Raw genomic sequence first — 25,595 nt, 5'->3', positions numbered from 1 at the left:
AATTTCAAGGAAAAATTGTTCCGGGGCCGGGTATCGATCCCGGGACCCTTCGCTTAGCGCGCGAATGCTCTACCGACTGAGGAACTATACACGACACCGTCACAATTTTTCTTTGTATCCACACAACTCACATGAGCTGACAAGAAGCCAGAACTCAAATCTGAGTGCACACAAATACTGTGTGACTTAAATTGTGGCTTTCTGTTAACGTACCTCCAGTAACGAATGTATTATGCAAATCTGGCTTTCAGGTAGTAGCAGGTTTGAATAATTTCAAGGAAAAATTGTTCCGGGGCCGGGTATCTCAGTATTTTGAGAAAACGTAATTTTTAGTGATTGTAGCATTTTAAATACTGGCGCCAGATCTCTCAAAATGGCGAGCGGAGAGTAAATATAGGACAAATGTTAAATAAATATATAATTTAAATATTTACTTAAAAAGAACAAAAATATTTATTTCTGCGATTTTGCCCAAATCTCAGTTCTAGTGTCCCTTAAGGGGTTAGGTACCGGTACAGCTTACAGCAGTAAAATTTTGGAAATATTCAACATTTTTTTTCCTCCATTACTGTATCTTGTACAATAATGAAAATTAGTATGTGTAAAATACAGTCCTTCTGCTATATGAAAAAAACATTTCTACGATTTAAAAAAATTATTTACATTTTTTTTTTTTCAAAATTCAGTTCAGTGTGGAGTGACGAAGCGTTTGCTGCATAACTAAAAAACTACCAAACATTGTGATGCAATTTTTTGTGTGTATTTATGCATGTCATATCTACAATATGATGCAAGATCACTTCTCTACATTTGATAGATTGTCTGATAAAAAATAAATTCATTTAAAGAAATTGTCAAATTTCAGTATTTTCTTCTAATATAAAATAAAAAAAAATATTATTCATTAAGGAATGTACTTGAAAGAGCATGATATTTTAAACATAAGTTTCAGGAATAAAATAAAAGAGAGAGAACATGAAAAAGTTAACAAGTTTTTGAGTTATGAGGGAAGCGCTTCATCACTGCAAAGTAAACTGCCACCGTTTTGTACGAACCTATAATGGCAGTAATTAAGACGCGAGTATGTTTGTTTATGAAACGAGCGCAAGCGAGTTTCATAATTTTCATACGAGCGTCTTAATTACCATTATATCCAAGTTTCATACGACTTTTTATGCTCGACCATATATCTAACTTGAAATTATTCATAAGTATTCATGTTATGGTTATGTAAGTGAAGAGCGGAACTGACCTGAATTGTGAGATGTGCGCAGACGCGAAAGTATTGATTTTTTCCGAGGAACGAATGTGTCATTGACCTTGATATAATCTAGAGAATAACATGAACATTAGGTTTGACATAACCTGGAAATTGATTTAGAATTGAAAAACGAGATGACAAATTGAATTTATTTGAATATTATTTACAATTAACACTAATTATTATAGTAACAGAACATAACCTTCTGCGACAGTATTGGATTTCCAGCCTCCGTGACTTTTCGCTAATTGTCTTACGATTGCATATCCGAGAATAATCGATACTTGCGGTTTCATAATGGTACAATGGTGATTTCTCATTGACTGAACAATTGAATTATAATTAATAGGTGTACTTTAATGAGGTGCATTAAAGGGCTACTACCAGGTGTATAATTACTACATTTCGGCATGGTCGAGCATAAATATTTTTTTGTTGTAGCAGAAGGACAGTGTTTTATACATACCAATTTTTATTATTGTACAGGATACAGTAATGGAGGAAAAAAAAATGTTTAATATTTCCAAAAATTGTACTGCTGTAAGCTGTACCTAACCCCTTAAGCGAAGCAAATGTACGACATAGGACCCTCAGAATTCCTTCCATCCTTTCTAAGAAATTACATAGTACCGATTTTAAGCTTTGGATCCGTTGGCAAAATGGTGAACAATGGCTAAAGAGAACGCATGGAAGGCACTTACCTTCGTCTTCACACGCTTTGAAGAAGATCTTGGCTTGCCGTACTAAATTTGGTTCCGTTTCCAAAGGTTCTTCTTCCAGATAGTCTGAAGGAAAAATATGACAGCGCTAAAAACTTTAGTTCAACTGAAATATATTGTTATTAGTTTATGATTTGCTATATACATTACATTTCTCATTTTGTATCAACTTAATTTAATAATTTAATATACATTTAATTGTCTTTAAACAAACAGATTGAACTTCGATGTAGAATTAAAAAGAAAAAAGTAAAAACTTTGCTATGGCAAGAAGAGAATTTCATTGTTTTTACGCACCAACGCAATAAACTAAAACACAACGTGTTCTTTGTTAACTGTAGTGGGCAGAGTGACCAAGAATATGCACGGTTACAGATTTCTCATGTTGGTGCTCACACCGATAGAAAGTTGTCATGTAATGATAAAGTTTTGTTCAATCAATCTTAAGGGGTTATGTATGTGATTTTTAAAACTTCTACAATATTAATTACAAATTTATTAATTTTAAACTACATAGACATGCCTACAATACTATCATCCGTACAAAATTTAGTGCCATTAGGGCTAATAGTTTTGAAATCATATTAAAAAAATATATTTTATACATTTTGATTACAACAACACACCACAAGAACAAATCAAAGAAATCATCCACACCACAGACATCATCACAAAACAAAACTACTTCACATACAATAACAAATATTACACTCAAACAGAAGGTCTACCCATGGGATCACCCATTTCCAGCATACTAGCAGAAATATTCTTGCACCACATAGAACAGACATACATACTAAACATAGACAACAACAAACACGCAGACAACATATATTGGCACAGATACGTAGATGACATACTAATACTATACAAAGGAAACAAAAGACAGATGCAAAACCTACATCAACACATAAACAAAATACACCCAAAGCTACACTACACATTAGAAAGTGAAAACAACAAATCCATAAATTTTTTAGACTTCACAATAACAAAAGTAGACAATAAACACACATTCAAAGTATACAGAAAACCCACAACAACAACAACAACACACACCTACACAACATATCCAACCACTCAATACAACACAAACAAGTTGCATTCCGAACAATGGTACACAGACTACTCAACATACCAATGAACCAACAGGATTACAACGAAGAGCTAAACACAATCAAATACATAGCACAAGAAAACGGATACAACCCTAACATAGACAACATAATACGTAAGACAAAACAAAACCACAAAAAACAGAAGAATACAACACAAACACAAGAACACAAAAAATACATCACACTAACATAAGAAAACAAAAACACACACAAAATTGCAACCTCATTCAAGAAATTAAATTACAATATCGCATACAGAATAAATAACACTCTACAAAAACATCTCAACACACAAACAACACAAACAAACAAATACAACCACACAGGCGTTTACAAACTCAAATGTAACACCTGCAACAACTTCTACATAGGACAGACAGGCAGATCGTTTCAAACACGTTACAAAGAACACATCACAGCCATAACAAAATTACAAAACACCTCCACATATGCAGAACACATCACAAATGCTAACCACTCCCACAGATACATCAACACAGACGTGGAAATACTGCACATCCAACCAAAAAGCCAGAAACTAAACACACTAGAACAATATGAAATATACAAACACACGAAAACACACCCCAACGATATTCTCAACACACAACTCAATTTCAAAACACATACACTCTTTGACTCTACACTACGAACTCACCCACACAGGAAACAAGAGGCGCCAAGACCAACAACCACCAGTTCTGAAGATGACCCAAAATAGGTCGAAACATGTTAACAAGGTACGTTAAAATTTAACAGAAGAAAGTTCTTATCATACATATTCCGAAATATATTTTATACAGACGTCACGGAAACGCTCCTAGCGACAAAGTGATGGTTTCATTTGGTTAGCTAATACTGCATTTTCTTGAAGTTGTATGCATTAACATTTCTGATTTTAGTTCTTAAACCAATTTTAATTTCTGTATTTAACGGAGGATTCGTCTCACCTTTGTAGCTTCTCAGTAACTTGTCTGTGATCTCGACAGACCAGTCGTTCATACTATATCCCTCCTTAACAGGGTGGTTTTTGGGGAAGTTTCCACAGGCAAACTCATAGAAATCTTCGCACGGATCAACGGATCTGTTCATACTTTCCAGGAAGGTGAAAGCTGAAAAAATGTGTCACAAACACAGACAGCGGTGAGAAAGGATAAAATAAAACATCGTCTGAAAGAAGCAGCAGCAGTAGTAGTAGTAGTAGTAGTAGTAGTAGTAGTAGTAGTAGTAGTAATAATATTAATAGTAATAAATATAGTAATAACAATAATAGTAATTTTATTTATTTATTTATTTATTTAGAATATTAACTTGCAAAACAACAGCACTAGGCCAATTACAGTTTAGCACAAGATACAGAACAAAACAAAACAACAAATGATGATGAGAATGAATGATAGAAAATGGCAGTGAGATGAAATACAATCAATATAATGGTCAACATTAATCATTGACCAAATGCAACAAAATAAATAGCACAAATAATTATTAAAATTAGTAAGTGAGATAATTAAAATAATGGCAATTAAATGAAAAGAATTACAAATGAATTAAAAAATGAATTAATGAAATCATATAAATGAAGACTGGAATAATATAAGACACAGTGCATACAAATAATTATTAAAATAGAGCCAATACAAATAAACAATAATGACAAAATGAATAGATAATTACAAAAATACATCATACAGAAAAGCTAAAAACAACACAAACGAAGTTAAAAATGAATATGCATATAAATAATAATAATAATAATAATAATAATAATAACAGTAATAGTAATAAAATAATAATAATAATAATAGTAATAAAATAATAATAGTAATAAAATAATAATAATAGTAATAAAATAATAATGATAGTAATAAAATAATAATAATATTAATAATAATAATAACAATAATAATAGTAATAATAATAATAACAATAATATTAGTAATAACAATAGTAATGATAATAATAATAATAATAATAATAATAATAATAATAATAATAATAATAATAATAATATACCTTTGGGTATATAATATTATACGAATACAAACCTATCCGTATTTCTGAATCTTTGAGAAGTTCTGTATTCATAAAAACTTCACATTACGTTTGCCAGAATTAGAACCTCTCCCCATAAGTACAGCCCGAAAGTTAGGCAAAATCCATTTTTTTTTAACTGAGTAAATATACGAAAGAGTTTAATAGGGAAAAACATATTTCCAAATATTTTACTTTTTTTTTTTGCCTGTTTTAGCTTCCGTTTCCAATTTGAAGGGTTATAGCCTTATTTCGCTTTTTTTTTTTTTTTGCATTTATTGAATATTTTCTGCTATTGTGTATACCATATTTTAAATATTCAGTACAAGGAATTTCGAATATATTAAAAATATAAACGAAAACTATTTTGAGAATCTCATTCCACATATACATTTAAATTATTTGTGGATGCATGTCTACACGAGTGTGTATAATGAAGATTATACACGTGTTACATACAACGTTTTATGCTATTCTAGCAATAAAATATGTAAAAGAAATTATTATAAATTTACAAAATATAATGTTATGAGTATTGGATATGACGTAACATATTGGATAGTTGCTAAGTAAGCGTTTCTAAGACGATGTTATTTTGTTGTTGTTTTTAAGATTTTCTTACAGGTACGTTTTATAAAATTTTGTTATGAAGGCGGTGATGACGTCATGGTATACTAGTTGCTAGGTAACCTTTTCTGGCATCAGGGCCGAATTAGGCCAATTGTACACGATTTATAAAGCAATAACAAGCGTGTTTCAATGCTAGTATTACATAAACTTTTATACAAGATATAGTACGATTATTTTGGAAATATTGTAAGAATTCTTCAAACAAAAATAAAATTGCTGTATTGTGAAACTTGTATTCTTTATTATATTAAATGATAAACAACTTATTGCACTAAAAATTTTTGTGGTTTGAAGATTTGTGAGAGTACCAATTTGTGCTTATTCGAAAAAGATTATACTTAAGCCTACAATAAAAATAAATAAATAAATAATTAACCTACCTGATTCAATGCATTTTTGAGAGTTGCAAGATGGCTTCCCTTTCCCTGCGGCAAGAAATGAAGAGATATTAGTACAAGAACAAATTGTCTTACTATTATATTTAAAAATACCAAAATCTATACTAATAATAAATCTGTAGCCGAAATTTTTCTGGTAATTTCGATTTTCCAAAAGTAATTGGTCCTAACATATATACTTAACGACCCTGAAACTGAAAATCGTTTTTTTGAAATTTTTGTTTGTATGTCTGTCTGTCTGTATGTTTGTTACCTTTTCACGTGATAATGGCTGAACGGATTTCGATGAAAATTGGAATATAAATTAAGTTCGTTGTAACGTAGATTTTAGGCTATATGGCATTCAAAATACATTATTTAAAAGGGGGGCTTATAAGGGGGCCTGAATTAAATAAATCGAAATATCTCGCTTATTATTGATTTTTGTGAAAAATGTTACATAACAAAAGTTTTTTTAAAAATAATTTCCGATAAGTTTTATTCCTTGAAAAAGTTTGATAGGACTGATATTTAATGAGATAAATGAGTTTTAAAATTAAAATAACTGCCATCTAAGGCCGTGTAATGAATTAAAAAACAAATGACTTCGTCTATAAGGGGCCTTGGACAGCAACAATCGAAAGCTATGAAAGATAGCCTACAGAGAATGTTTCTGTGTTTGTATGAAGTAATATCGGAAGCTAAATTAACCGATTTGTATAATTAATTATTATTTCACCATTGGAAAGTGTAGTTTCTCTAGATGGACATAATGCTATAATGTTATTACAGTAACTTCTGATATAATATAATATAATATAATATAATATAATATAATATAATATAATATAATATAATATAATATAATATAATATAATATAATATAATATAATATAATATAATATAATATAATATAATATAATATAATATAATGCAATGCAATGCAATATAATATAATATAATATAATATAATATAATATAATATAATATAATATAATATAATATAATATAATATAATATAAATAATATAAGAGGAAAGATCACGCTGAGAACACTAAAATATATCTAAATCACAAGACACTTGAACAAGTTACAGAACTGAAGTATTTAGGAATTTATTTCGACACAAAATTCAACTTTGGGAAACACATTGATAAAATAACAGAGAAAACAACTCAATTCGTAAATATGCTGAGTAGAACAGCGAAACTACAATGGGGTTTAGGACATCGTGCTTTGAAAATTATCTATAAAGGAGCAATAATACCGATGCTGACATACGGGTGCTCAGTTTGGAGTGAAGCCCTGCAAAAACAGAAGAATCTAAATAAACTACAAAGAGTACAGAGAATAATGAATATCAAAATAGCCAAAGCTCATAGAACACTGTCCTTTGAAGCATCTTGTGTCGTTGCCGGAGTTAGACCTATAGGTATAAGCATAGCAGAATCTGTGAAAATCTATCAAGCAACGCACGAAAGCAATGAAGACCCTGAAGATTACGACAGACCACTTCAAGTAAGATACTGGCCACATCCAGCTGACAGGATAACAATAGGTGAAGTGAAGAATTCTTTCACATATGCTGTGGAAATATACACAGATGGAAGCAAAATTCAAGAGAAAGTGGGAGCAGCAGCCGCATTTTACAAACAGGGCACATTAATTCACACCATGAAAAACAGACTTCACAGTGACTGTTCAAATAATCAGGCGGAACAGATGGCCATCTTAAAAGCTATAGAAGAACTTAATAGACTAAATATCATACCAGAGGAAAGAACAGTGGCAGTTTTCACAGATAGCCAAATCACTATAGCTCTACTCAGGAACAGCCGCAACCATAGCTATATAATAGAACTAATCAGAAACCAAGTTAAGAGACTCCAGGATCTCCATTGGCAAATTCATTTTGGATGGATTAAAGCCCATGTGGGAATTCCTGGGAACGAGATGGCAGACAAGCTAGCCAAGAAAGCAGCAGCAGAAGAATATAGAGAATTAATATACACTAAAAAACCCAAAACTGCTATTATTGGAGAGATCAGAGAAGAAGGATTAGCAAAATGGCAGGAAGAATGGACTAGTGCGACCAAAGGGGCTGTCTGCAGGACCTTCTTCCCATCGATTCGACAGAGATTAAGACAGAGTAGGATAATAATGACGCCTTCAATTGCAGCTATGGTAACTGGACACGGCATACTAAAATCCTATCTCCAAAGATTTAGGATAATAAATGATGCCACATGCTCCTGTCTTCAAGAGGCCCAAACTGTGGATCACGTAATATACAGGTGTAGAAAACTTCAGCAGCAGAGGGACATCTTCAGACATCAAATAGTAATGAATCATGGAAAGTGGCCAGTTGCTCAAGATCAACTCATTTTGAAATACTACAAACAATTCAAAACATTCATACAATCAATAGACTTTAACAGATTATAAACATGAACACAAATAAGTACAACACTTTGTAAACATGAATCCAAATAAGCATACAATTATAAGATTTTAAATTGTGGATCTGTGATGTGCAATTCAAGTGTGACTCCGTCTATTGCAGTAGTGTGTTGATGAATGACTGTGAACGTGTATGTAGCGTAGGAGTGGCATATAAATATATTAAACATAGTATGTAGTGTTGCAACACTTGTAAAAAAAAAAAAAAAAAAAAAAAAAATTTCTGATAATGCATTTGGGCATAAGCTTTGTGGCTGGCGAGCGGATTGATTCTGTATAGTACATGGATGGTTTGGTTGTGGATGTGTAATGTGTGTTTGTATGTATTGATTAGTTGTGCATTTGTAATGTGCTTAAGTATAAGATTTGTAGTTGCTAGTTGATCATATATTGTGTAGAGTAGATGGTTTTTATTTATTTTAAATTTGGATATGTAACATAAACATAGCATGTAGTATTGCAAATATTGTATGCAATGGAACATGCTGTTTTAGCACAATAAAGAAAAAAAAAAAAAAAATAATATAATATAATATAATATAATATAATATGATATAATATAATATATGTAATATTATATAATATAATTTGAGTTATTTGAAGGGTTCAGAACCATAGTGGGCCAAGCGCCATTTACTGAAGACGTAGAAAACAAGGGTTAAAATTAAGTTATTACCATAATTCAATGGAAAGATATAGCAAATAATATAAAGTTTACACATTGAATCTAAATGATGTCAGTGTTCATTAAACTATGGTTGCATGTAATAAAAATTAACAAACATGTTAAAGGAATTGTCATTGCACCAAATGAGTGTCTCTGGACCAAAATGATCGCATTTTAATTATTTGGATGCAATTTAAATGAAGTAACATATTAAACGATTTATCCTTCTATCAAACACGAATGTTCCCTGGATAAAATGTCCTATTTTAATTATGTAATTACTTTATATTTATTTCTAACGGGTGCAGCGGAGCGCACGGGTACGGCTAGTAATAAATATAATAACAATAAATATATCCCTTACTAAAAATTTACACCAAATAAATTATGGAAACTCTCTATATAAAATGCATTTGGAACGTAGGATGAAAAGAAAGGACTGTTAAAGTGAATAAACTGAATATTATTGTATTCAACTTCTTATGTTTCTAAGTGGAAGAGAAGGCTTGATAGCTTTAACTTCGCCAGAATAAATAAATATTAATAATAATATTAATAATAATAATAATAATACTAATTATAATATTATTATTAGCCTAGGACTCGCGTTAGGGAATGCGCGCTGGTTCGAGTCCTCATGGGGGAAGAAGTTTTGTCATGAAATTTCGGCCAGTGTATGGGACCGGTGCCCACCCAGCATCGTGATGCACTTGGGGAGATACGATAGGTAGCGAAATCCGTTGGCGAATACCAGGTATAACGGCTGGGGGGATCATCGTGCTAACCACACGATACCTCCATTCTGGTTGGATGATCATCCACCTCTGCTTCGGCATGTGGGCGTGAGGCCAGCAGCCGGCTGGTCGGTCTAGGCCCTTCACGGGCTGTAGCGCCATGGATTATAATAATAATAATAATAATAATAATAATAATAATAATTATTATTATTATTATTGGTTCTTTCCCGATATGCTCTAGTGTAGGAACTATCGATTTGATATGACATTCTCGATGTTGAAATAACGGTATCTATTATTTATTATTATTATTATTATTATTATTATTATTATTATTAAAATTATTATTATTATTATTATTATTATTATTATTATTATTATTATTATTATTATTATTATTATTATTATTATTGGTTCTTTCCCGATATGCTCTAGTGTAGGAACTATCGATTTGATATGACATTCTCGATGTTGAAATAACGGTATCTATTATTTATTATTATTATTATTATTATTATTAAAATTATTATTATTATTATTATTATTATTATTATTAAAATTATCATTATTATTATTATTATTATTATTATTATTATTATTATTATTATTATTATTATTATTGGTTCTTTCCCGATATGCTCTAGTGTAGGAACTATCGATTTGATATGACATTCTCGATGTTGAAATAACGGTATCTATTATTTATTATTATTATTATTATTATTATTATTAAAATTATTATTATTATTATTATTAAAATTATTATTATTATTATTATTATTATTATTATTATTATTATTATTATTATTATTATTATTATTATTATTATTGGTTCTTTCCCGATATGCTCTAGTGTAGGAACTATCGATTTGATATAACATTCTCGATGTTGAAATAATGGTATCTATTATTGTTATTATTATTATTATTATAATTATTATTATTATTATTATTATTATTATTATTGGTTCTTTCCCGATATGCTCTAGTGTAGGAACTATCGATTTGATATGACATTCTCGATGTTGAAATAACGGTATCTATTTATTATTATTATTATTATTATTATTATTATTATTATTATTGTTTCTTTCCCGATATGCTCTAGTGTAGGAACTATCGATTTGATATAACATTCGCGATGTTGAAATAACGGTATCTATTATTAATTATTATTATTATTATTATTATTATTATTATTATTATTATTATTATTATTATTGGTTCTTTCCCGATATGTTCTAGTGTAGGAACTATCGATTTGATATGACATTCTCGATGTTGAAATAACGGTATCTATTATTTATTATTATTATTATTATTATTATTATTATTATTATTATATTAATAATCATGGGTTACTGTTCAGGAAGACTTAGAAGAGCTCTAAATCGACATTATTATCTACAGTAATGTCACAAGACGTCTGAGATTTGCCGATAAATCCACGAGCGTAGCGGTCGTTTATGAATTCTCGATTACATGAGTAGCTTAATATCAAAGACGAACATCTGTCGTCTCCAGAGTTTTGATCTAGAATCAATTTTTTAATTCGCAGTGTTCTTTGTAATATTTAAAACAATTTATTTTATAAATGTAGTGTTAGAGTTTGCGTATGGTTTCACTATAACTGGAAAGAGCGTGAAAAATTGTATAAAAAACCGTAGCTATCCAAATTTCGATTGAGGTCAGATGTCCGTCTTTGATATTAAGCTTCTCACATGCTCTCGAGGCATCATTTCGCGGCTGGCTTCTTCACAACCGAGGATTGATCAGATAGTTCGGTCGGCCGTTTTCAAACGAACGCGGTGGTCTAGTGCTGGTACAGGTCTCAAGAACTGTTGTTGGAAGGACTGTTAAACTTGTAACTTGTCGACACATGTTCCAGATTCTGAGCCATTATTATTAGGTTTATCTCTGGAAGGTGAATAAATCTTCAATGCCCTGTTAAGAATCATTCGAAGGCGGGTCAACTAGATTTTCGGATGAAAAAACTAAAATTTGAGTAATTCTAATATATTAGAATAGAAGACCTATTACAAAGGCTTGCAATTAAATTAGTAATATTTCTTAATTCAACTTTAATTAAACCATATACAAAATTGAAAGAATTTGATGTAAGAGCACGAAAACATGATTGAAGAATTGGATCAATAAGCTTCCACGCTAACACCTGTAGCATGTACGCGGCTTTTATCCCTACGGAGGGGTGTGGAGGAGAGACCCTGACAAGTGGGCGCAACTAATATCACACTTGGTTCTTTCCCGATATGCTCCAGTGTAGGAACTATCGATCTGATATGACATTCTCGACGTTGAAATAACGGAGAATGCAAATATTACACATTACAGAACTTAAACCATAATTAATTTTACAATTTTTTTGGTGCCTCCAGGTATGTTCAATGAAGACCATTTCGGAATTATTATATAGTGTGGTGCACTTGATTTGCATTCTCGTCTTACCCTTATTCTCCTTATCTTCCCCTAGTTCTTTTATTGCCCTTGTTCTCCTGTTATTCCCCTTGTTCTTCCTCTATTCCTCTTGTCTCCATTGTTTTCTTATTGTCCTCGTCTTTCCCTTGTTCTCCTTTTTATTACACTTGTTTTCCTTGTATTCCCCTTGTTTTTCTTCTATTTCTCTTGTTCCCCTTGTTTTCTTATTGTCCTCGTCTTTCCCTGGTTCTCCTTTTATTACCCTTGTTTTCCATGTATTCCCCTTGTTTTTCTTCTATTTCTCTTGTCTTTCCCTTGTTCTCCTTTTATTACCCTTGTTTTCCTTGTATTCCCCTTGTTTTTCTTCTATTTCTGTTCTTCCCCTTGATTCTTTTTGTCCTCGTCTTTTCCTTGTTCTATTATTACCCTTGTTTTCCTTGTATTCCCCTTGTTTTTCTTCTATTTCTCTTGTCTTTCCCTTGTTCTCCTTTTATTACCCTTGTTTTCCTTGTATTCCCCTTGTCTTTCTTCTATTTCTTTTGTTCCCCTTGTTTTCTTATTGTCCTCCTCGTCTTTCCCTTGTTCTCCTTTTATTACCCTTGTTTTCCTTGTATTCCCCTCGTTTTTCTTCTATTCCTCTTGTCTTTCCCTTGTTCTCCTTTTATTACCCTTGTTTTCCTTGTATTCCCCTTGTTTTTCTTCTATTTCTGTTCTTCCCCTTGATTCTTTTTGTCCTCGTCTTTTCCTTGTTCTATTATTACCCTTGTTTTCCTTGTATTCCCCTTGTTTTTCTTCTATTTCTCTTGTCTTTCCCTTGTTCTCCTTTTATTACCCTTGTTTTCCTTGTATTCCCCTAGTCTTTCTTCTATTTCTTTTGTTCCCCTTGTTTTCTTATTGTCCTCCTCGTCTTTCCCTTGTTCTCCTTTTATTATCCTTGTTTTCCTTGTATTCCCCTCGTTTTTCTTCTATTCCTCTTGTTCCCCTTGTTTTCTTATTGTTCTCCTCGTCTTTCCCTTGTTCTCCTTTTATTACCCTTGTTTTCCTTGTATTCCCCTCGTTTTTCTTCTATTCCTCTTGTTTCCCTTGTTTTCTTATTGTTCTCCTCGTCTTTCCCTTGTTCTCCTTTTATTACACTTGTTTTCCTTGTATTCCCCTCGTTTTTCTTCTATTCCTCTTGTTTCCCTTGTTTTCTTATTGTTCTTCTCGTCTTTCCCTTGTTCTCCTTTTATTACCCTTGTTTTCCTTATATTCCCCTTGTTTTTCTTCTATTTCTCTTGTCCCCTTGTTTTCTTATTGTCCTCGTCTTTCCCTTGTTCTCCTTTTATTACCCTTGTTTTCCTTGTATTCCCCTTGTTTTTCTTCTATTTCTGTTCTTCCCCTTGATTCTTTCTGTCCTCGTCTTTTCCTTGTTCTATTATTACCCTTGTTTTCCTTGTATTCCCCTTGTTTTTCTTCTATTTCTTTTGTTCCCCTTGTTTTCTTTTTGTCCTCCTCGTCTTTCCTTTGTTCTCCCTTTTATTACACTTGTTTTTCACTTGTTCTTCCTGTATTTCTCGTTCTATTTTCTCATTGCCCTCCTCGTCTTCCCCTTGTTCTCCCTTTTATTACACTTGTTTTTCACTTGTTCTTCCTGTATTTCTCGTTCTCCTATTTTCTCATTGCCCTCCTCGTCTTCCCCTTGTTCTCCCTTTTATTACACTTGTTTTTCACTTGTTCTTCCTGTATTTCTCGTTCTCCTTTTTTCTTATTGCCCTCCTCGTCTTCCCCTTGTTCTCCTCGTCTTTCACTCGTTCTAATATTGTCACCCTTGTTCTCTCTGTCTTTCCCTTGTTCTCATTTCTCCTTTTATTACCCTTGTTCTTCCCGTATTTATCTTGTTCTCCTTTTTTCTTATTGTCCTCCTCGTCTTCCCCTTGTTCTCCTCGTCTTTTCCTTGTCCTCCTTGTCTTTCACTCGTTCTCATTTTATTACCTTGTTCTCCTTATCTTTTCCTTGTTCTCATTTTATTCCCTTTGTACATCTTGTCTCCTCATTGTGCTCCTTACCTTCCCCTTGTTTTCCTTGTAGCGGCGAGGGGAGTTGCATTTTTATGTGACAGTCAATTCCCAAGTCATCCCTTCCCATAACCAGCGCGCAGAAACACGTGGTTCTACGTCAAAGCGGGTAGAATCGGATTGAACTGGGCTGTCTGGATCGAACTGCCGGATGAGTCGGAATGACGAAATGTGTTCCACACAATTGTATCTAACTAACTTGCTAGGGTACTGAAATCCACTCACCGTTTTTTCTGTCCTTTGTGGCTTGTACAATCACTACAATGAGGAACACGAGCAGCAGCACCGCCAAAATGGCCACCACGATGATCAGCCGGATCTCTAGCGGCGTCCTCTTCTTATACCTGCAATTAGAAATCGTGTTAACACCAGAAAATTGTTTATAGTCCTGCATTTGAGGCTGATACGAACATTAACTTCTTTTGATCATTTTACACAGTTTTCCCTTACTGTCTTTCAGCTGAAACACTATTAAGTAACTTTCCTATGGACGAGACTCGACTTCAGACCTCGGAGAGTCCAAGTTAGAAATTGATTAACGATAAAGGAGTAATGGTACAGGGTTTTGCGGTTACTTCTCTCAGTCACATAATGTCTGCAGTTCTCTTTGCCCCTGAAGAATTGTCTTGGCAGCCAGTACAACACCCCATGCACCGGCACAATTTAGTGGCGCTACCTGATTAGCTACTTGAATTGAATGTACAGGGTGAGTCAAAAGTCTAGACCAGGCCTGCACAAACAGCGCTCGCCGAAACGGAGAGGTAGATACGTCAGAATGACATAGACTTGCTTTAGGTAGAAGAGAGGGAAACGACCACTCAGTTATCTGGTGGAGTGCAGTGTGTAGGCCTATTCTCAGTAACTGTTTCACGTTGCTTACCTACTGCTACAGTACAGTATGGAGGAATCTAAAAGACGGAACATAACATTTAACGATTTACAGCTCGAACTTATTGATCTTCAATGTGATCTAAGGGCTAAAGATCGTTTGAATAATACTACTAGCCTGGTTGAGTTTTACAAGACTAAACATTAGCAATAATATCCACGACTACACAGGCTGGCTGTGAAAATGATTGCTATGTTTGGCTCAACATTTATATTTGTGAGCAACTGTTTTCCATAATTAACTTTAATAAAGGCAGACATCGAACATCTGTAACTGATGTATCATTACGATCAGTAAGTTACTGTTCCTTTTAGCTGCCAACAGTATAAAACCTCGTTTTGATGTACTGATAAATAAAAATATAACAAAATGATATTGTAGATACAGCATTTCTAATACTTGTGTAAAATAAATACTTCTTTATTAATTAATAATAGTCCAAGATAGTTTTGCAAACACTGAACGGGAATTCATTTCATAAGCACTCGTAATAGTACTTCTTTTTTGTGTATATTTTGTACGAGATCACCCCTTCTTCACGTCCACCCTTATACAGAGCGCAGCTAATATCTGCATTCCGCTCATGAGCTGTGAGCCGGCTCGGAGAGCTCAAACCTTGTGCAGGCCTGGTCTAGAACCATATAAATATCTTTCGTATGCTTGATTTTTTATTGCTATAGGTGTTAGCAAATGCTCTACCAGTGACACATTCGACTCTAGCCTTCAGCTATCTCAAAAGCCGCCATTTTGATGAAACTTTGAAATTTTAAATGGAAAAGGGGTCATGTAGGTAATCAAAATCATGTGAAATTTTCAGGAAAAAGAAAAAAACAATGGTGCATCTCTTTTGCGATATCTCTAACAGTTTTCAAGTTATTTAACGATAACTGTCATAATGACACAAACATTAGTTACCGCATCTACAGATATTTTGTAACATGGTACAGTATTCTAAGGAGGCATTGGAAAAGGTATTTTTATGCAATTCTGGTAATTAACTTTTCCTGCTTTACTGTTTGGTTAACCTGTAACAGTTTCAATGCATTAGGTACTAACAATGGTGCAATGTATTTTGTGATATCTTTAATCTTTTTTAATACAGTAAATAACCGTCACAATGACACAAAAATAAAATTCTACAAAATGTGCTCAATAACTTGTCCATTTTCGACGATGCACATTATTTTGCAGACTGATTTACCAGTCAGAGAGAACGTTTTGTAGCATTTCCGGGGTGGCTTTAACACAGACATCAATGATACGGTTCATAGACATCTATGACGTAGTGCAGAGGGCGGCCACTAGAGCGAACCCAAGAGTTGGAACTTAAACTGAGACGATTCTGTCCGACGCCGGGGTGGATATCCGGTGTGGCTTAGTGGATAAAGCATCAGCACGTAGAGCTGAAAACCCGGGTTCAAATCCCGGCGCTGGAGAGAATTTTTCTCCGTTCCATTACTCTTTCATCGTATCATGTTCTCATGTTGTGTGTAACAAAAAACTGCAATACCATATTGGTGGAAACTTCAGTTTTCTCAGAAACAACATTTCCAGATATTTAACCGCATGATGCGGGTACACCAGGGTCTCCCCCAGTGGCAGTTCAAATTCACGCCCATGGACCTAACACCGTGGGCTGACCAAATGTTCGTGTTGATCGCACCGCATCTGCTCCAATCTGAGAGAATAACCCACTCACACAGAGCGTGGACTGGTGTGACATGCCGTATAACCACCTCGACCCTGCGATCTTAATTGAACTAATTTATTTCCAATTAATTCAATTAATTTTAAATTACTCTTAGTTTATTGCAATGTAATCTATTTTGATTAATTAATTTTATTTCTTTGAAATTAAATATGTATTAAAAAAATATATATATATGGATCATATACGAAGACTAAGAGGAAGACAGAAAATAGGAAAGACTGGAAAAAAACCTTTAAATTGGTAGAACTTCATTTCTCACACTAGTTTATTAAACCGTGTCGGACTGTAAAGAAAACAACTGTCTTAATGTCCATATTCTGTATGTCGCACAATATTATAGTATTGCGAAATTTTAATTTTTCTACAATTTTTTTCTATTGTTCTACTAAAATTATAGCATATAGCCTATTAACCTCTTGTATCCTATAGGATACATGGTCAATTTAAGGGTTAACACCCTCTCATGCGGTAATTATTGTGAATTGGTTCGTGATTTTTGTCCATATCGATAGAAAATCTAACAAAGAATATTTTATCCCTCTGTCGCATTTCAATAACGTGGGCGGTTTTTGTGTAAATTAATTTAGAAACCACTAATTTCAAGCCATGAACGATGCAACCACATCGAAACATTGTAGCTAAACGACATTTCATACAAGTTGAGAGAATGCGAAGGCATTTTTTTCCCCTTCTAATTGCTCTGATCAGTCAGCGACAGAGATGATAGCTGATACCTCTTAAACCTGCATCCCCCACAAGCTGGACACATGACAAAATAAAATATTAAATAAAGTACACAAGGAATTATAAAATGAAGTCATAGAGATGTTTGCCAATTACATTTTTTAGTATATTTTAGTGCCGTTTTTATAATATTTTCAACTAATAATAATTAATTAAATTAATGAATGCTAGTTTGTATTATGAAGTCAGGGGGTAGCGACACAATGCAGATAGCCCCTTTTTGTGTGTCGTATAGTAGCAACTAGCGGTGAAGAAAGCATTATCACCTGCTGTCAGTAGCTTTTTAATGTGTCAGTTTATTTAAACAACAGTAAAATGAAATACAAACGCTTAGTGTAGACTTCCTAAATATAGATTACTGGTACAAATTTTAAATAAAGAAATTTGTCACTGTGTTGAAAGTCAATTAGTCGAATGTTTGTAACATGTACAGTAGCACCTTCTCCTTCACTGATTGTAGAGCAGTGATGTCAAAGCAAGCGCATTTTTCTGATCTTGACGTCGTTCGCGGGCATCAAGCGCTAGGTATGGAATGAGGAAGGGTTGTGTATATGAATAAGCAGCCTGTTGGATTTAAAAACAGTGGTGCACAAAGTTCAAACGGAAAGTGAAATTTTATGTCGTTATTTTTTTATATGGCTTCTTTCTATTTCATATTATCTATATTTTCTGTAAAAAAAAAGTACTAACACTGATTGTGTTTTAAATCTTAATAACATAATAAAGAGTTAAGAAGGAATATTCACATGCATTCCATATTAGTACAACTATACTGTACTAAATGAATGAAACACATTATATCCCAAAAAAGAGACTGAGTATGACATGATAAGCTGGAATTTATATTGATGATATGTTTAGCCTTATAAAAGTAATCAATAAACTAATGAAAACAATATTATAGAAAAAAGAAAAGTTACCTAGTATATATTTTAACTGTAATATTACATAACAAAACTGTAGAGCTGACGTTTTTACAATACATGGACACATATCTTTTGTTTATGATGTAACAGTAGTTGTTTTGTTTTATTCATTTTCTTACAAACATTTTCCATGCGAATATACTCAAAAATTTCAATACGCTAACTTATTAATACGTTTTTACGATATATTCGATTTACGAAAACATCGTTTCGGTATCTGTAAGGCTACTAAATAAACATATCTGAAAATTTCACTCTTCTATAAAAAAAGTTGAGAAAATATTCCTTTTGAATAAAAAGCAAGCTTTTGAAAAGTGATCATTAAAATTAAAACTTACATTCCTATAATGGACTTATACAGGGACATCATTTTATTTTTACTAACATTTTTAATATTAACTTGCCTATACCTTTGGATCAACGCCGTTTCCTACCCCCTTCCACGACTGGAGTTCGATGATACTGGCGTAATATACAAAGAAATCACTTTACTAGGTATAGGAGGGAAGAAAAGTAGTTCATCCGTTTACGTAAACTAGGAAATATTGCGCTTTTGAGTTTGATCATTTTCATTAGGTTTTTGTTTAATCAGAATACAGTATACTATTAACAATTAGTGTTTTTACTCACGAACTGAGCTGTCCATGTGGACGTATTCATTATGCTGTGTATATTATACTGTCTACAGCACATTAGCGTACAATATAGAGAATGAAGTTAAATTGAAAAATAATCATAATATGGATATTTAAACACATTTTTGAAAATGGTGGCCGTTCATTTCGATACAGGCTTCAGTTCTAATGTACATATTATAGCACTATAGAGTATTGTGCCTAATCCCAATTACCAGTTTCGTTCTTCGTACTAGTAACTCATGTTGAAATAATTCTGTACCTACTCTATAAAAGGGTACCTTACTTACTTACAAATGACTTTTAAGGAAACCGAAGGTTCATTGCCGCCCTCACATAAGCCCGCCATCGGTCCCTATCCTGTGCAAGATTAATCCAGTCTCTATCATCATAACCCACCTTCCTCAAATCCATTTTAATATTATCCTCCCATCTACGTCTCGGCCTCCCTAAAGGTCTTTTTCCCTCTGGTCTCCCAACTAACACTCTATATGCATTTCTGGATTCGCCCATACGTGCTACATGCCCTGCCCATCTCAAACGTCTGGATTTAATGTTTCTAATTATGTCAGGTGAAGAATACAATGCGTGCAGTTCTGTGTTGTGTAACTTTCTCCATTCTCCTGTAACTTCATCCCTCTTAGCCCCAAATATTTTCCTAAGCACCTTATTTTCAAACACCCTTAACCTATGTTCCTCTCTCAGAGTGAGAGTCCAAGTTTCACAACCATACAGAACAACCGGTAATATAACTGTTTTATAAATTCTAACTTTCAGATTTTTGGACAGCAGACTGGATGATAAGAGCTTCTCAACCGAATAATAACACGCATTTCCCATATTTATTCTGCGTTTAATTTCCTCCCGAGTGTCATTTATTTAAAATAAAAGGGTACCTTACGTACTGTAAATTCAATTTTCACTTCTGCCCGATTCGAAATGATAAAATTACTCAGACATACTATCTACTGTCCGTCCAAGTGGTTGTGTCGTAGGGTCGTTGAAAGGGAGAAAATCACGTTAATTGCTTAACAAGGCCCTTTTATTTAAGTTATTTTAAACAGTTGTATAATATTACGTAGACGTCCAATTCCTAACAGAAATTAATGTTCTGAGAAAGGAGCTAAGACAGCCCAGCCACTAGCTGGAGAATAAAAGCTGATGGGGGAAACCGGAATACGACGTAGGCAAATGGACGACAGTACCTGTGCGAAAATGATTCAATATTGAAAGCTCTTTCGTCACTGGAAAACGCGAACATACTTTTTTAACGTATTGTTTACTATGACCGTAAGGCTACTATAACTGTATGCAGTCTTGGTTCTGTGTGGAGGACGGTTGAACTACATTAGTTGAAGGGGTGGGAGTGAAGTACATTCAAAAACTCAGGTACAATAAAAATTGAAGTAAAAATAAAATGATGTCCCTGTACTTCTCAGACAAATCTAAAAATTAACATGGATACAGTTTTAATAAGTTCTCTTCCCTTTATCTATTGATTCAGTGCTGGCCATCCCTGTACATAGCTCGACCAAGCGGTATATACCACCTCTTTCGTCTATCTCTTTCCTTTCCGCTGTAAAGCGCTGAGACTCTCCTGAGCTCTAAAGCGCGCGCGCTTGCTCCTATGGGCCTCAATTGACATGACTGTTGTAGGGAGTGTGAGTAGAGGGGAAAGTGCTGTGAACCAAACTGAAATGGGGTTTAGAGAAGAAGGCGCGACCCAGTTGACGTACGCTGAGTTCGTTGACCTCTTACATCTGCATTACGATACGAAATGAGACTGTTAGCGGCGATGTAGCCAGAATGCTCGAACTTCCAGCTTAATTTTCTAATTAACCGTGCAGTTAGTCACAAAACCTAATAGGCCTATAGGTTTCCTATTCATTTCAGTGTACCCTATCGTTCCTTTCAATCTGCAGAACTATTTTACTTCTACCATGTTTACCAGTCTTGCGATGGTGACTAATAATTGCGAGCGAGAGCTATTTTATGCCCGCTGCGCGCGCGCGGAGCTCTTTTACCTGTAAACATTGCTAAAGGATGTACAGATCTTAGAACACAGCGCATCATGACGGAACGGAAGCGCTTAAAGCTTTGAAGGAAGACTGGAAGATACAATATTTATGCTTCGAACATGGTGAAGAAGTCCAGTGTTTTTTGTGTAAAAAAATATCATTTGCAAAAAAAAGCAACATAAAACGGCATTATGAGACGCAACATTAAAAAATATAGGCATTATTCAGGAGAAAAGAGAAATAAATTCATTTCGGAATTTACATCGGAGGTAAATTAATTTGCATTTGGATCAGTAGATAGTATCTAGATTCCTTTTATTTCTTTATTTTAAATGTATTATTGATGTTTTATTTGTTGCTTGTTTCTGGATATTTACTTTTATTAGACTACGTGTTTCTGTAATTTAGAAATAATATTTTATCTTTGATTGCACTTTAACTTATACTATTAGTAACTCAAAAAGCTAATTCACTTTTATTCAAATAACTATTTTCAGGATTTTTAGCAAATATGAACTAAACATTTTGAAAACTTTGATGCAAGGAGCTATTTTAGTAACGTCAATATAAAATATACTTAGAAATATAATTTCAAAACTATTAGAACTAATTGCACCAAATTTTGTACAGATGATATTATTATAGATCTGTTTATATAGTTTAAATTTAACAAATTTTGGCCGAAATTGTGGAAGTTTTAAAAGTCATACATATTCCCTTAAATGATTAACCCCAAAAATTACGATGGCTCTCAATATCTTAATTTAATCAATTTGTTTTTTTTGCTACGTGCATCTCACAAATCACTCTAAGAAAACTCGTTACATAATCACGACTTGAGAGTAAGGACTACATTTTCACAATCACACAATCAATATACTCTATTTCAATCAATATTGCCATTATTATTTTTTCAACAAATATTCAAAAGTACTTAGAGATTACACACGTCAAGCAGGTAGACTCTACTAGTTTCTCCTAACCCAGGGATGTCGAACAGCGCTCTCGAGCTGTGAACTGCAGAGCCTCCACTCCTCTACCGTGCAACGGTTGAACACAGGCAGCAGGCAGTCCGGCCGAGTGATCGTAAACAAAAGCGAAACTGAGGCGGCTGGTACTTTGATAACTTTTATACATCTTACCAATTGATTAGGAACTCCGTTTAGATTTGCACTTGATTAACTCTGATAAACGAAGAATGTAGCCTACATGAGGTTGAATTATGATGATAATAATAATGATAATGATAGTAATAATAATAATAATAATAATAATAATAATAATAATAATAATAATAATAATAATAGAGTTTTATCTACTGGGTCATTCCATGAATGTTGTTCGTTAGTGACGGAAATAGGTAAATCATAATAATAATGTTGTTAATATCATGTTTAAAATATCAACTTTATGTGTATGTGTTGTAGCAGAGTAACTTCAAGTTCAGAAACGTAAACTGCTTTGATGTATTAAATTTAATTACTTTTAGCGTGACCTGAAATTTCTTCATAGTTTTTGTTACAGATTCAAAAATATCTCCTCCTCGAGTTCGATCCTTTAGTGAAATGACATCTACAAGATCCCCATGAACATTGAAATCTGAATCAACACTCCTTATGAATACTGTATACTACAGCTAGCTGCGCCGTATCTTTCCGGTCGGTACTTTCATCAACAGCTATAGTGAGTGACAAGTGAAAGTTTTTATTCTTGCTATCAGTTGTTCCTTCAAGTTATCTCCCATTTCTGATACGCGCTCTGCAACAATATTACGAGACAAACATATAGATTTAAAATCATTAACGTATTCCGGACATATCCCTTTTGCAACAGCTATGAGACAGCCTTTCACAAATTCTCCGTTAGTAATTAGCTTTGAAGCCGTTGCAATAATTTCACAAATTTTGTAGCTAGCACGAACCAAGCTTATTCTACTAACACCCGATGACGATGGAAGGTTTTCTGAATTCAGTCTTGATTTTAATTCTTCCACAGCCTTTTCACGAGTAAAACCGGATAACTTTTCTGGTCCATAAGCTTCAGCATGACGTGTAGAATTAAAATGGCTTTTAATATTATGATGGCTGATGTATCTAAGTTCTTTTCTACATATTAAGCAATGTGCCCTTCCGTCCTTTAAGATAAATAAATATTTATCTGTCCACTCACTATTGAATCGTCGGTCCACATCCATACCAGCCGCCAGAGTTGACAAACACACTGCGTACAGAACACTGCTGCAGCGAGCTGACTGACTGTCGTTTCAGCTCAGCTAAGGTAGGAAACAGTATTAATCGTTTAACAGTTTGAGAGCGCTGTTCGACATCCCTGTCGTAACCAATGAAGTGAAGTATTTATATAATAAATAATTGCTTTTAACAAGAAAATGGTTTACATACAATTAACTTTTCCTATTTCTCTTTTTGTTCCTAAAAAAACCCTTCCCTTTGCGATTTGTTTATACAGGGTGCGTCAGAAAGAACGGATGGATTTCAAACTATCAATACGCAGCGAGGGGAGGGATAGAGTGAGGGGGACCACGACTGTTGAGTCAGCGAGAGAATGCAGTTTCAGTTGAGAACATGGTGTTGGTCTGGTGTACAACGTGCTTTCATCGCAGAGACATTTTTGAAAAATGAAGAGTCTGTGATCGTCACTCAGGACTCATTTCGACATCGGACGTCACGCTAGGATTCCAACTCGGGCGGCTTCATTTCGTACCACAGGTTCAACATTAAAGAAGAAATCACCTGGACGAACACGGAGCGCGTGTACTCCTGCAAATGTGGAGACAGACAGTAGGTTGTCCTGCCACCTCAACCATCAGCCCGCAAACATGCTATTGCACTGAGATTGTCGAGGTTACGATAAGATCTCGCGCCGTGCGAGTTCTTTCTTTGGAACCATTTGAAGGCGTAAGTAACCACATACACTGGACGAACTGAAGACGACTATTCGTAAAGAAATTGCGGCAATCCCACCAACTATGACTGTGAAAGTTACGGCGAACTTCAGAAAACGCCTCGATGCCTGTATCGAAAGCCAAGGACATCATATGGATGATGTTGTATACCGTAAATAAACTGCATATATTGGTGAATCTGTTGATAACAATACATTTTTGATTTGATGAATCCTTACAATTTTCTTGCCCTGTGAAATCCATCCGTTCTTTCTGACGCACCCTTTATATGTATATGTATATTAAATAACTGAGTAATTAGCCCTATCACATAGCCAGAAATTTAGTAACGCAACTTATTGTCATAATTGCCGCCTTTATTCGCTGCATGTGCATGCACATCCCTGTTGTCTACGTTACAGTGGATGCAATATGCGCTCGTGATCAAGGTCGAGCTCTTCTACCATGATTGGGGGGCTAATATAGTCTCATCCCGGCTGTATACCTTGGTGTTTAGTATCTTGAAGTAGTAAACGAAGTCATTTTAATTTTGTCTCCACTCACCTCGCTTTCCGCGCTGACACTGGCACCAGGTTCTGCTGGCTGTCGATTATGGAGATGACGGTTTCGCTCATCTTGTTTTATAACTGAAATCAACACAAATACATTTGCTACCTACGAAAAATTAAAAATAATCACATCGCATTGTATTTCTGGGAATAAAGTACAAAATTATTTGAGATTTATTCATTATGAATTTCGAAATCGTAGTTGACAAAGCCAGTGTGAAGACAGTATATTTCAGCGGTGACCAAAGCGAGTGCCGTGATTACATCGTGTAATCACCAAAGCTCGGAACTTGGGGACTTGTGTCTTTGAACGTGGCTAAGCGACCGGACTTCAATGTCAACAAACTCCCGCTTCCAGCACAGAGGTACTGTCAGGTCTGCTATAAAAGTGGTTCCTGGCCGGAACAACATATTGATAATATTATGGTAGCTTGAAACACGTAATTTTAAAGAATATATATATATATATATATCAAATTTACAGTTCTGCTCTGTACATTTTATTACAATATATGACTACATGGATTCGAAGATTTTCGAATCCATAACTTCTTCGTCTGTTAGTTAAACATGATTTGAAACGAAAGAAACTTATTTCCACGTCACATGAAGTGACGGGAGCAAATTTAAAATACTGAATGTTTTCACTGTCACTGTTTCCTCTTCGATTTTCAGCAGTTACTAGCTGATCTCGTATCTGAGAAAGAT

The 25,595-nt window shown here is 33.9% G+C and overlaps 1 protein-coding gene across 1 annotated transcript in view; it reads right to left on the bottom strand.

The window, feature by feature from the left end:
- The window catches only part of LOC138700462 (endothelin-converting enzyme 2-like), a 52,655-nt gene that overhangs the window by 23,209 nt on the left and 3,851 nt on the right, over positions 1–25,595 (bottom strand). Inside the window, exons 2-6 of the mRNA XM_069827074.1 lie at positions 24,883–24,965; positions 14,719–14,837; positions 6,143–6,187; positions 4,049–4,210; positions 1,963–2,046 (exon numbers count right to left, since the gene is read on the bottom strand). Of these exons, the coding sequence (XP_069683175.1) occupies positions 1,963–2,046; positions 4,049–4,210; positions 6,143–6,187; positions 14,719–14,837; positions 24,883–24,953 (481 nt within the window). The 5' untranslated portion in view covers positions 24,954–24,965. The remainder of the gene's footprint in view (positions 1–1,962; positions 2,047–4,048; positions 4,211–6,142; positions 6,188–14,718; positions 14,838–24,882; positions 24,966–25,595) is intronic.

This window comes from Periplaneta americana, chromosome 5 (assembly GCF_040183065.1).
Source record: "Periplaneta americana isolate PAMFEO1 chromosome 5, P.americana_PAMFEO1_priV1, whole genome shotgun sequence".
In the NCBI taxonomy this organism is placed as follows: domain Eukaryota; kingdom Metazoa; phylum Arthropoda; class Insecta; order Blattodea; family Blattidae; genus Periplaneta; species Periplaneta americana.
This window is presented reverse-complemented; position numbering and strand designations above follow the sequence as displayed.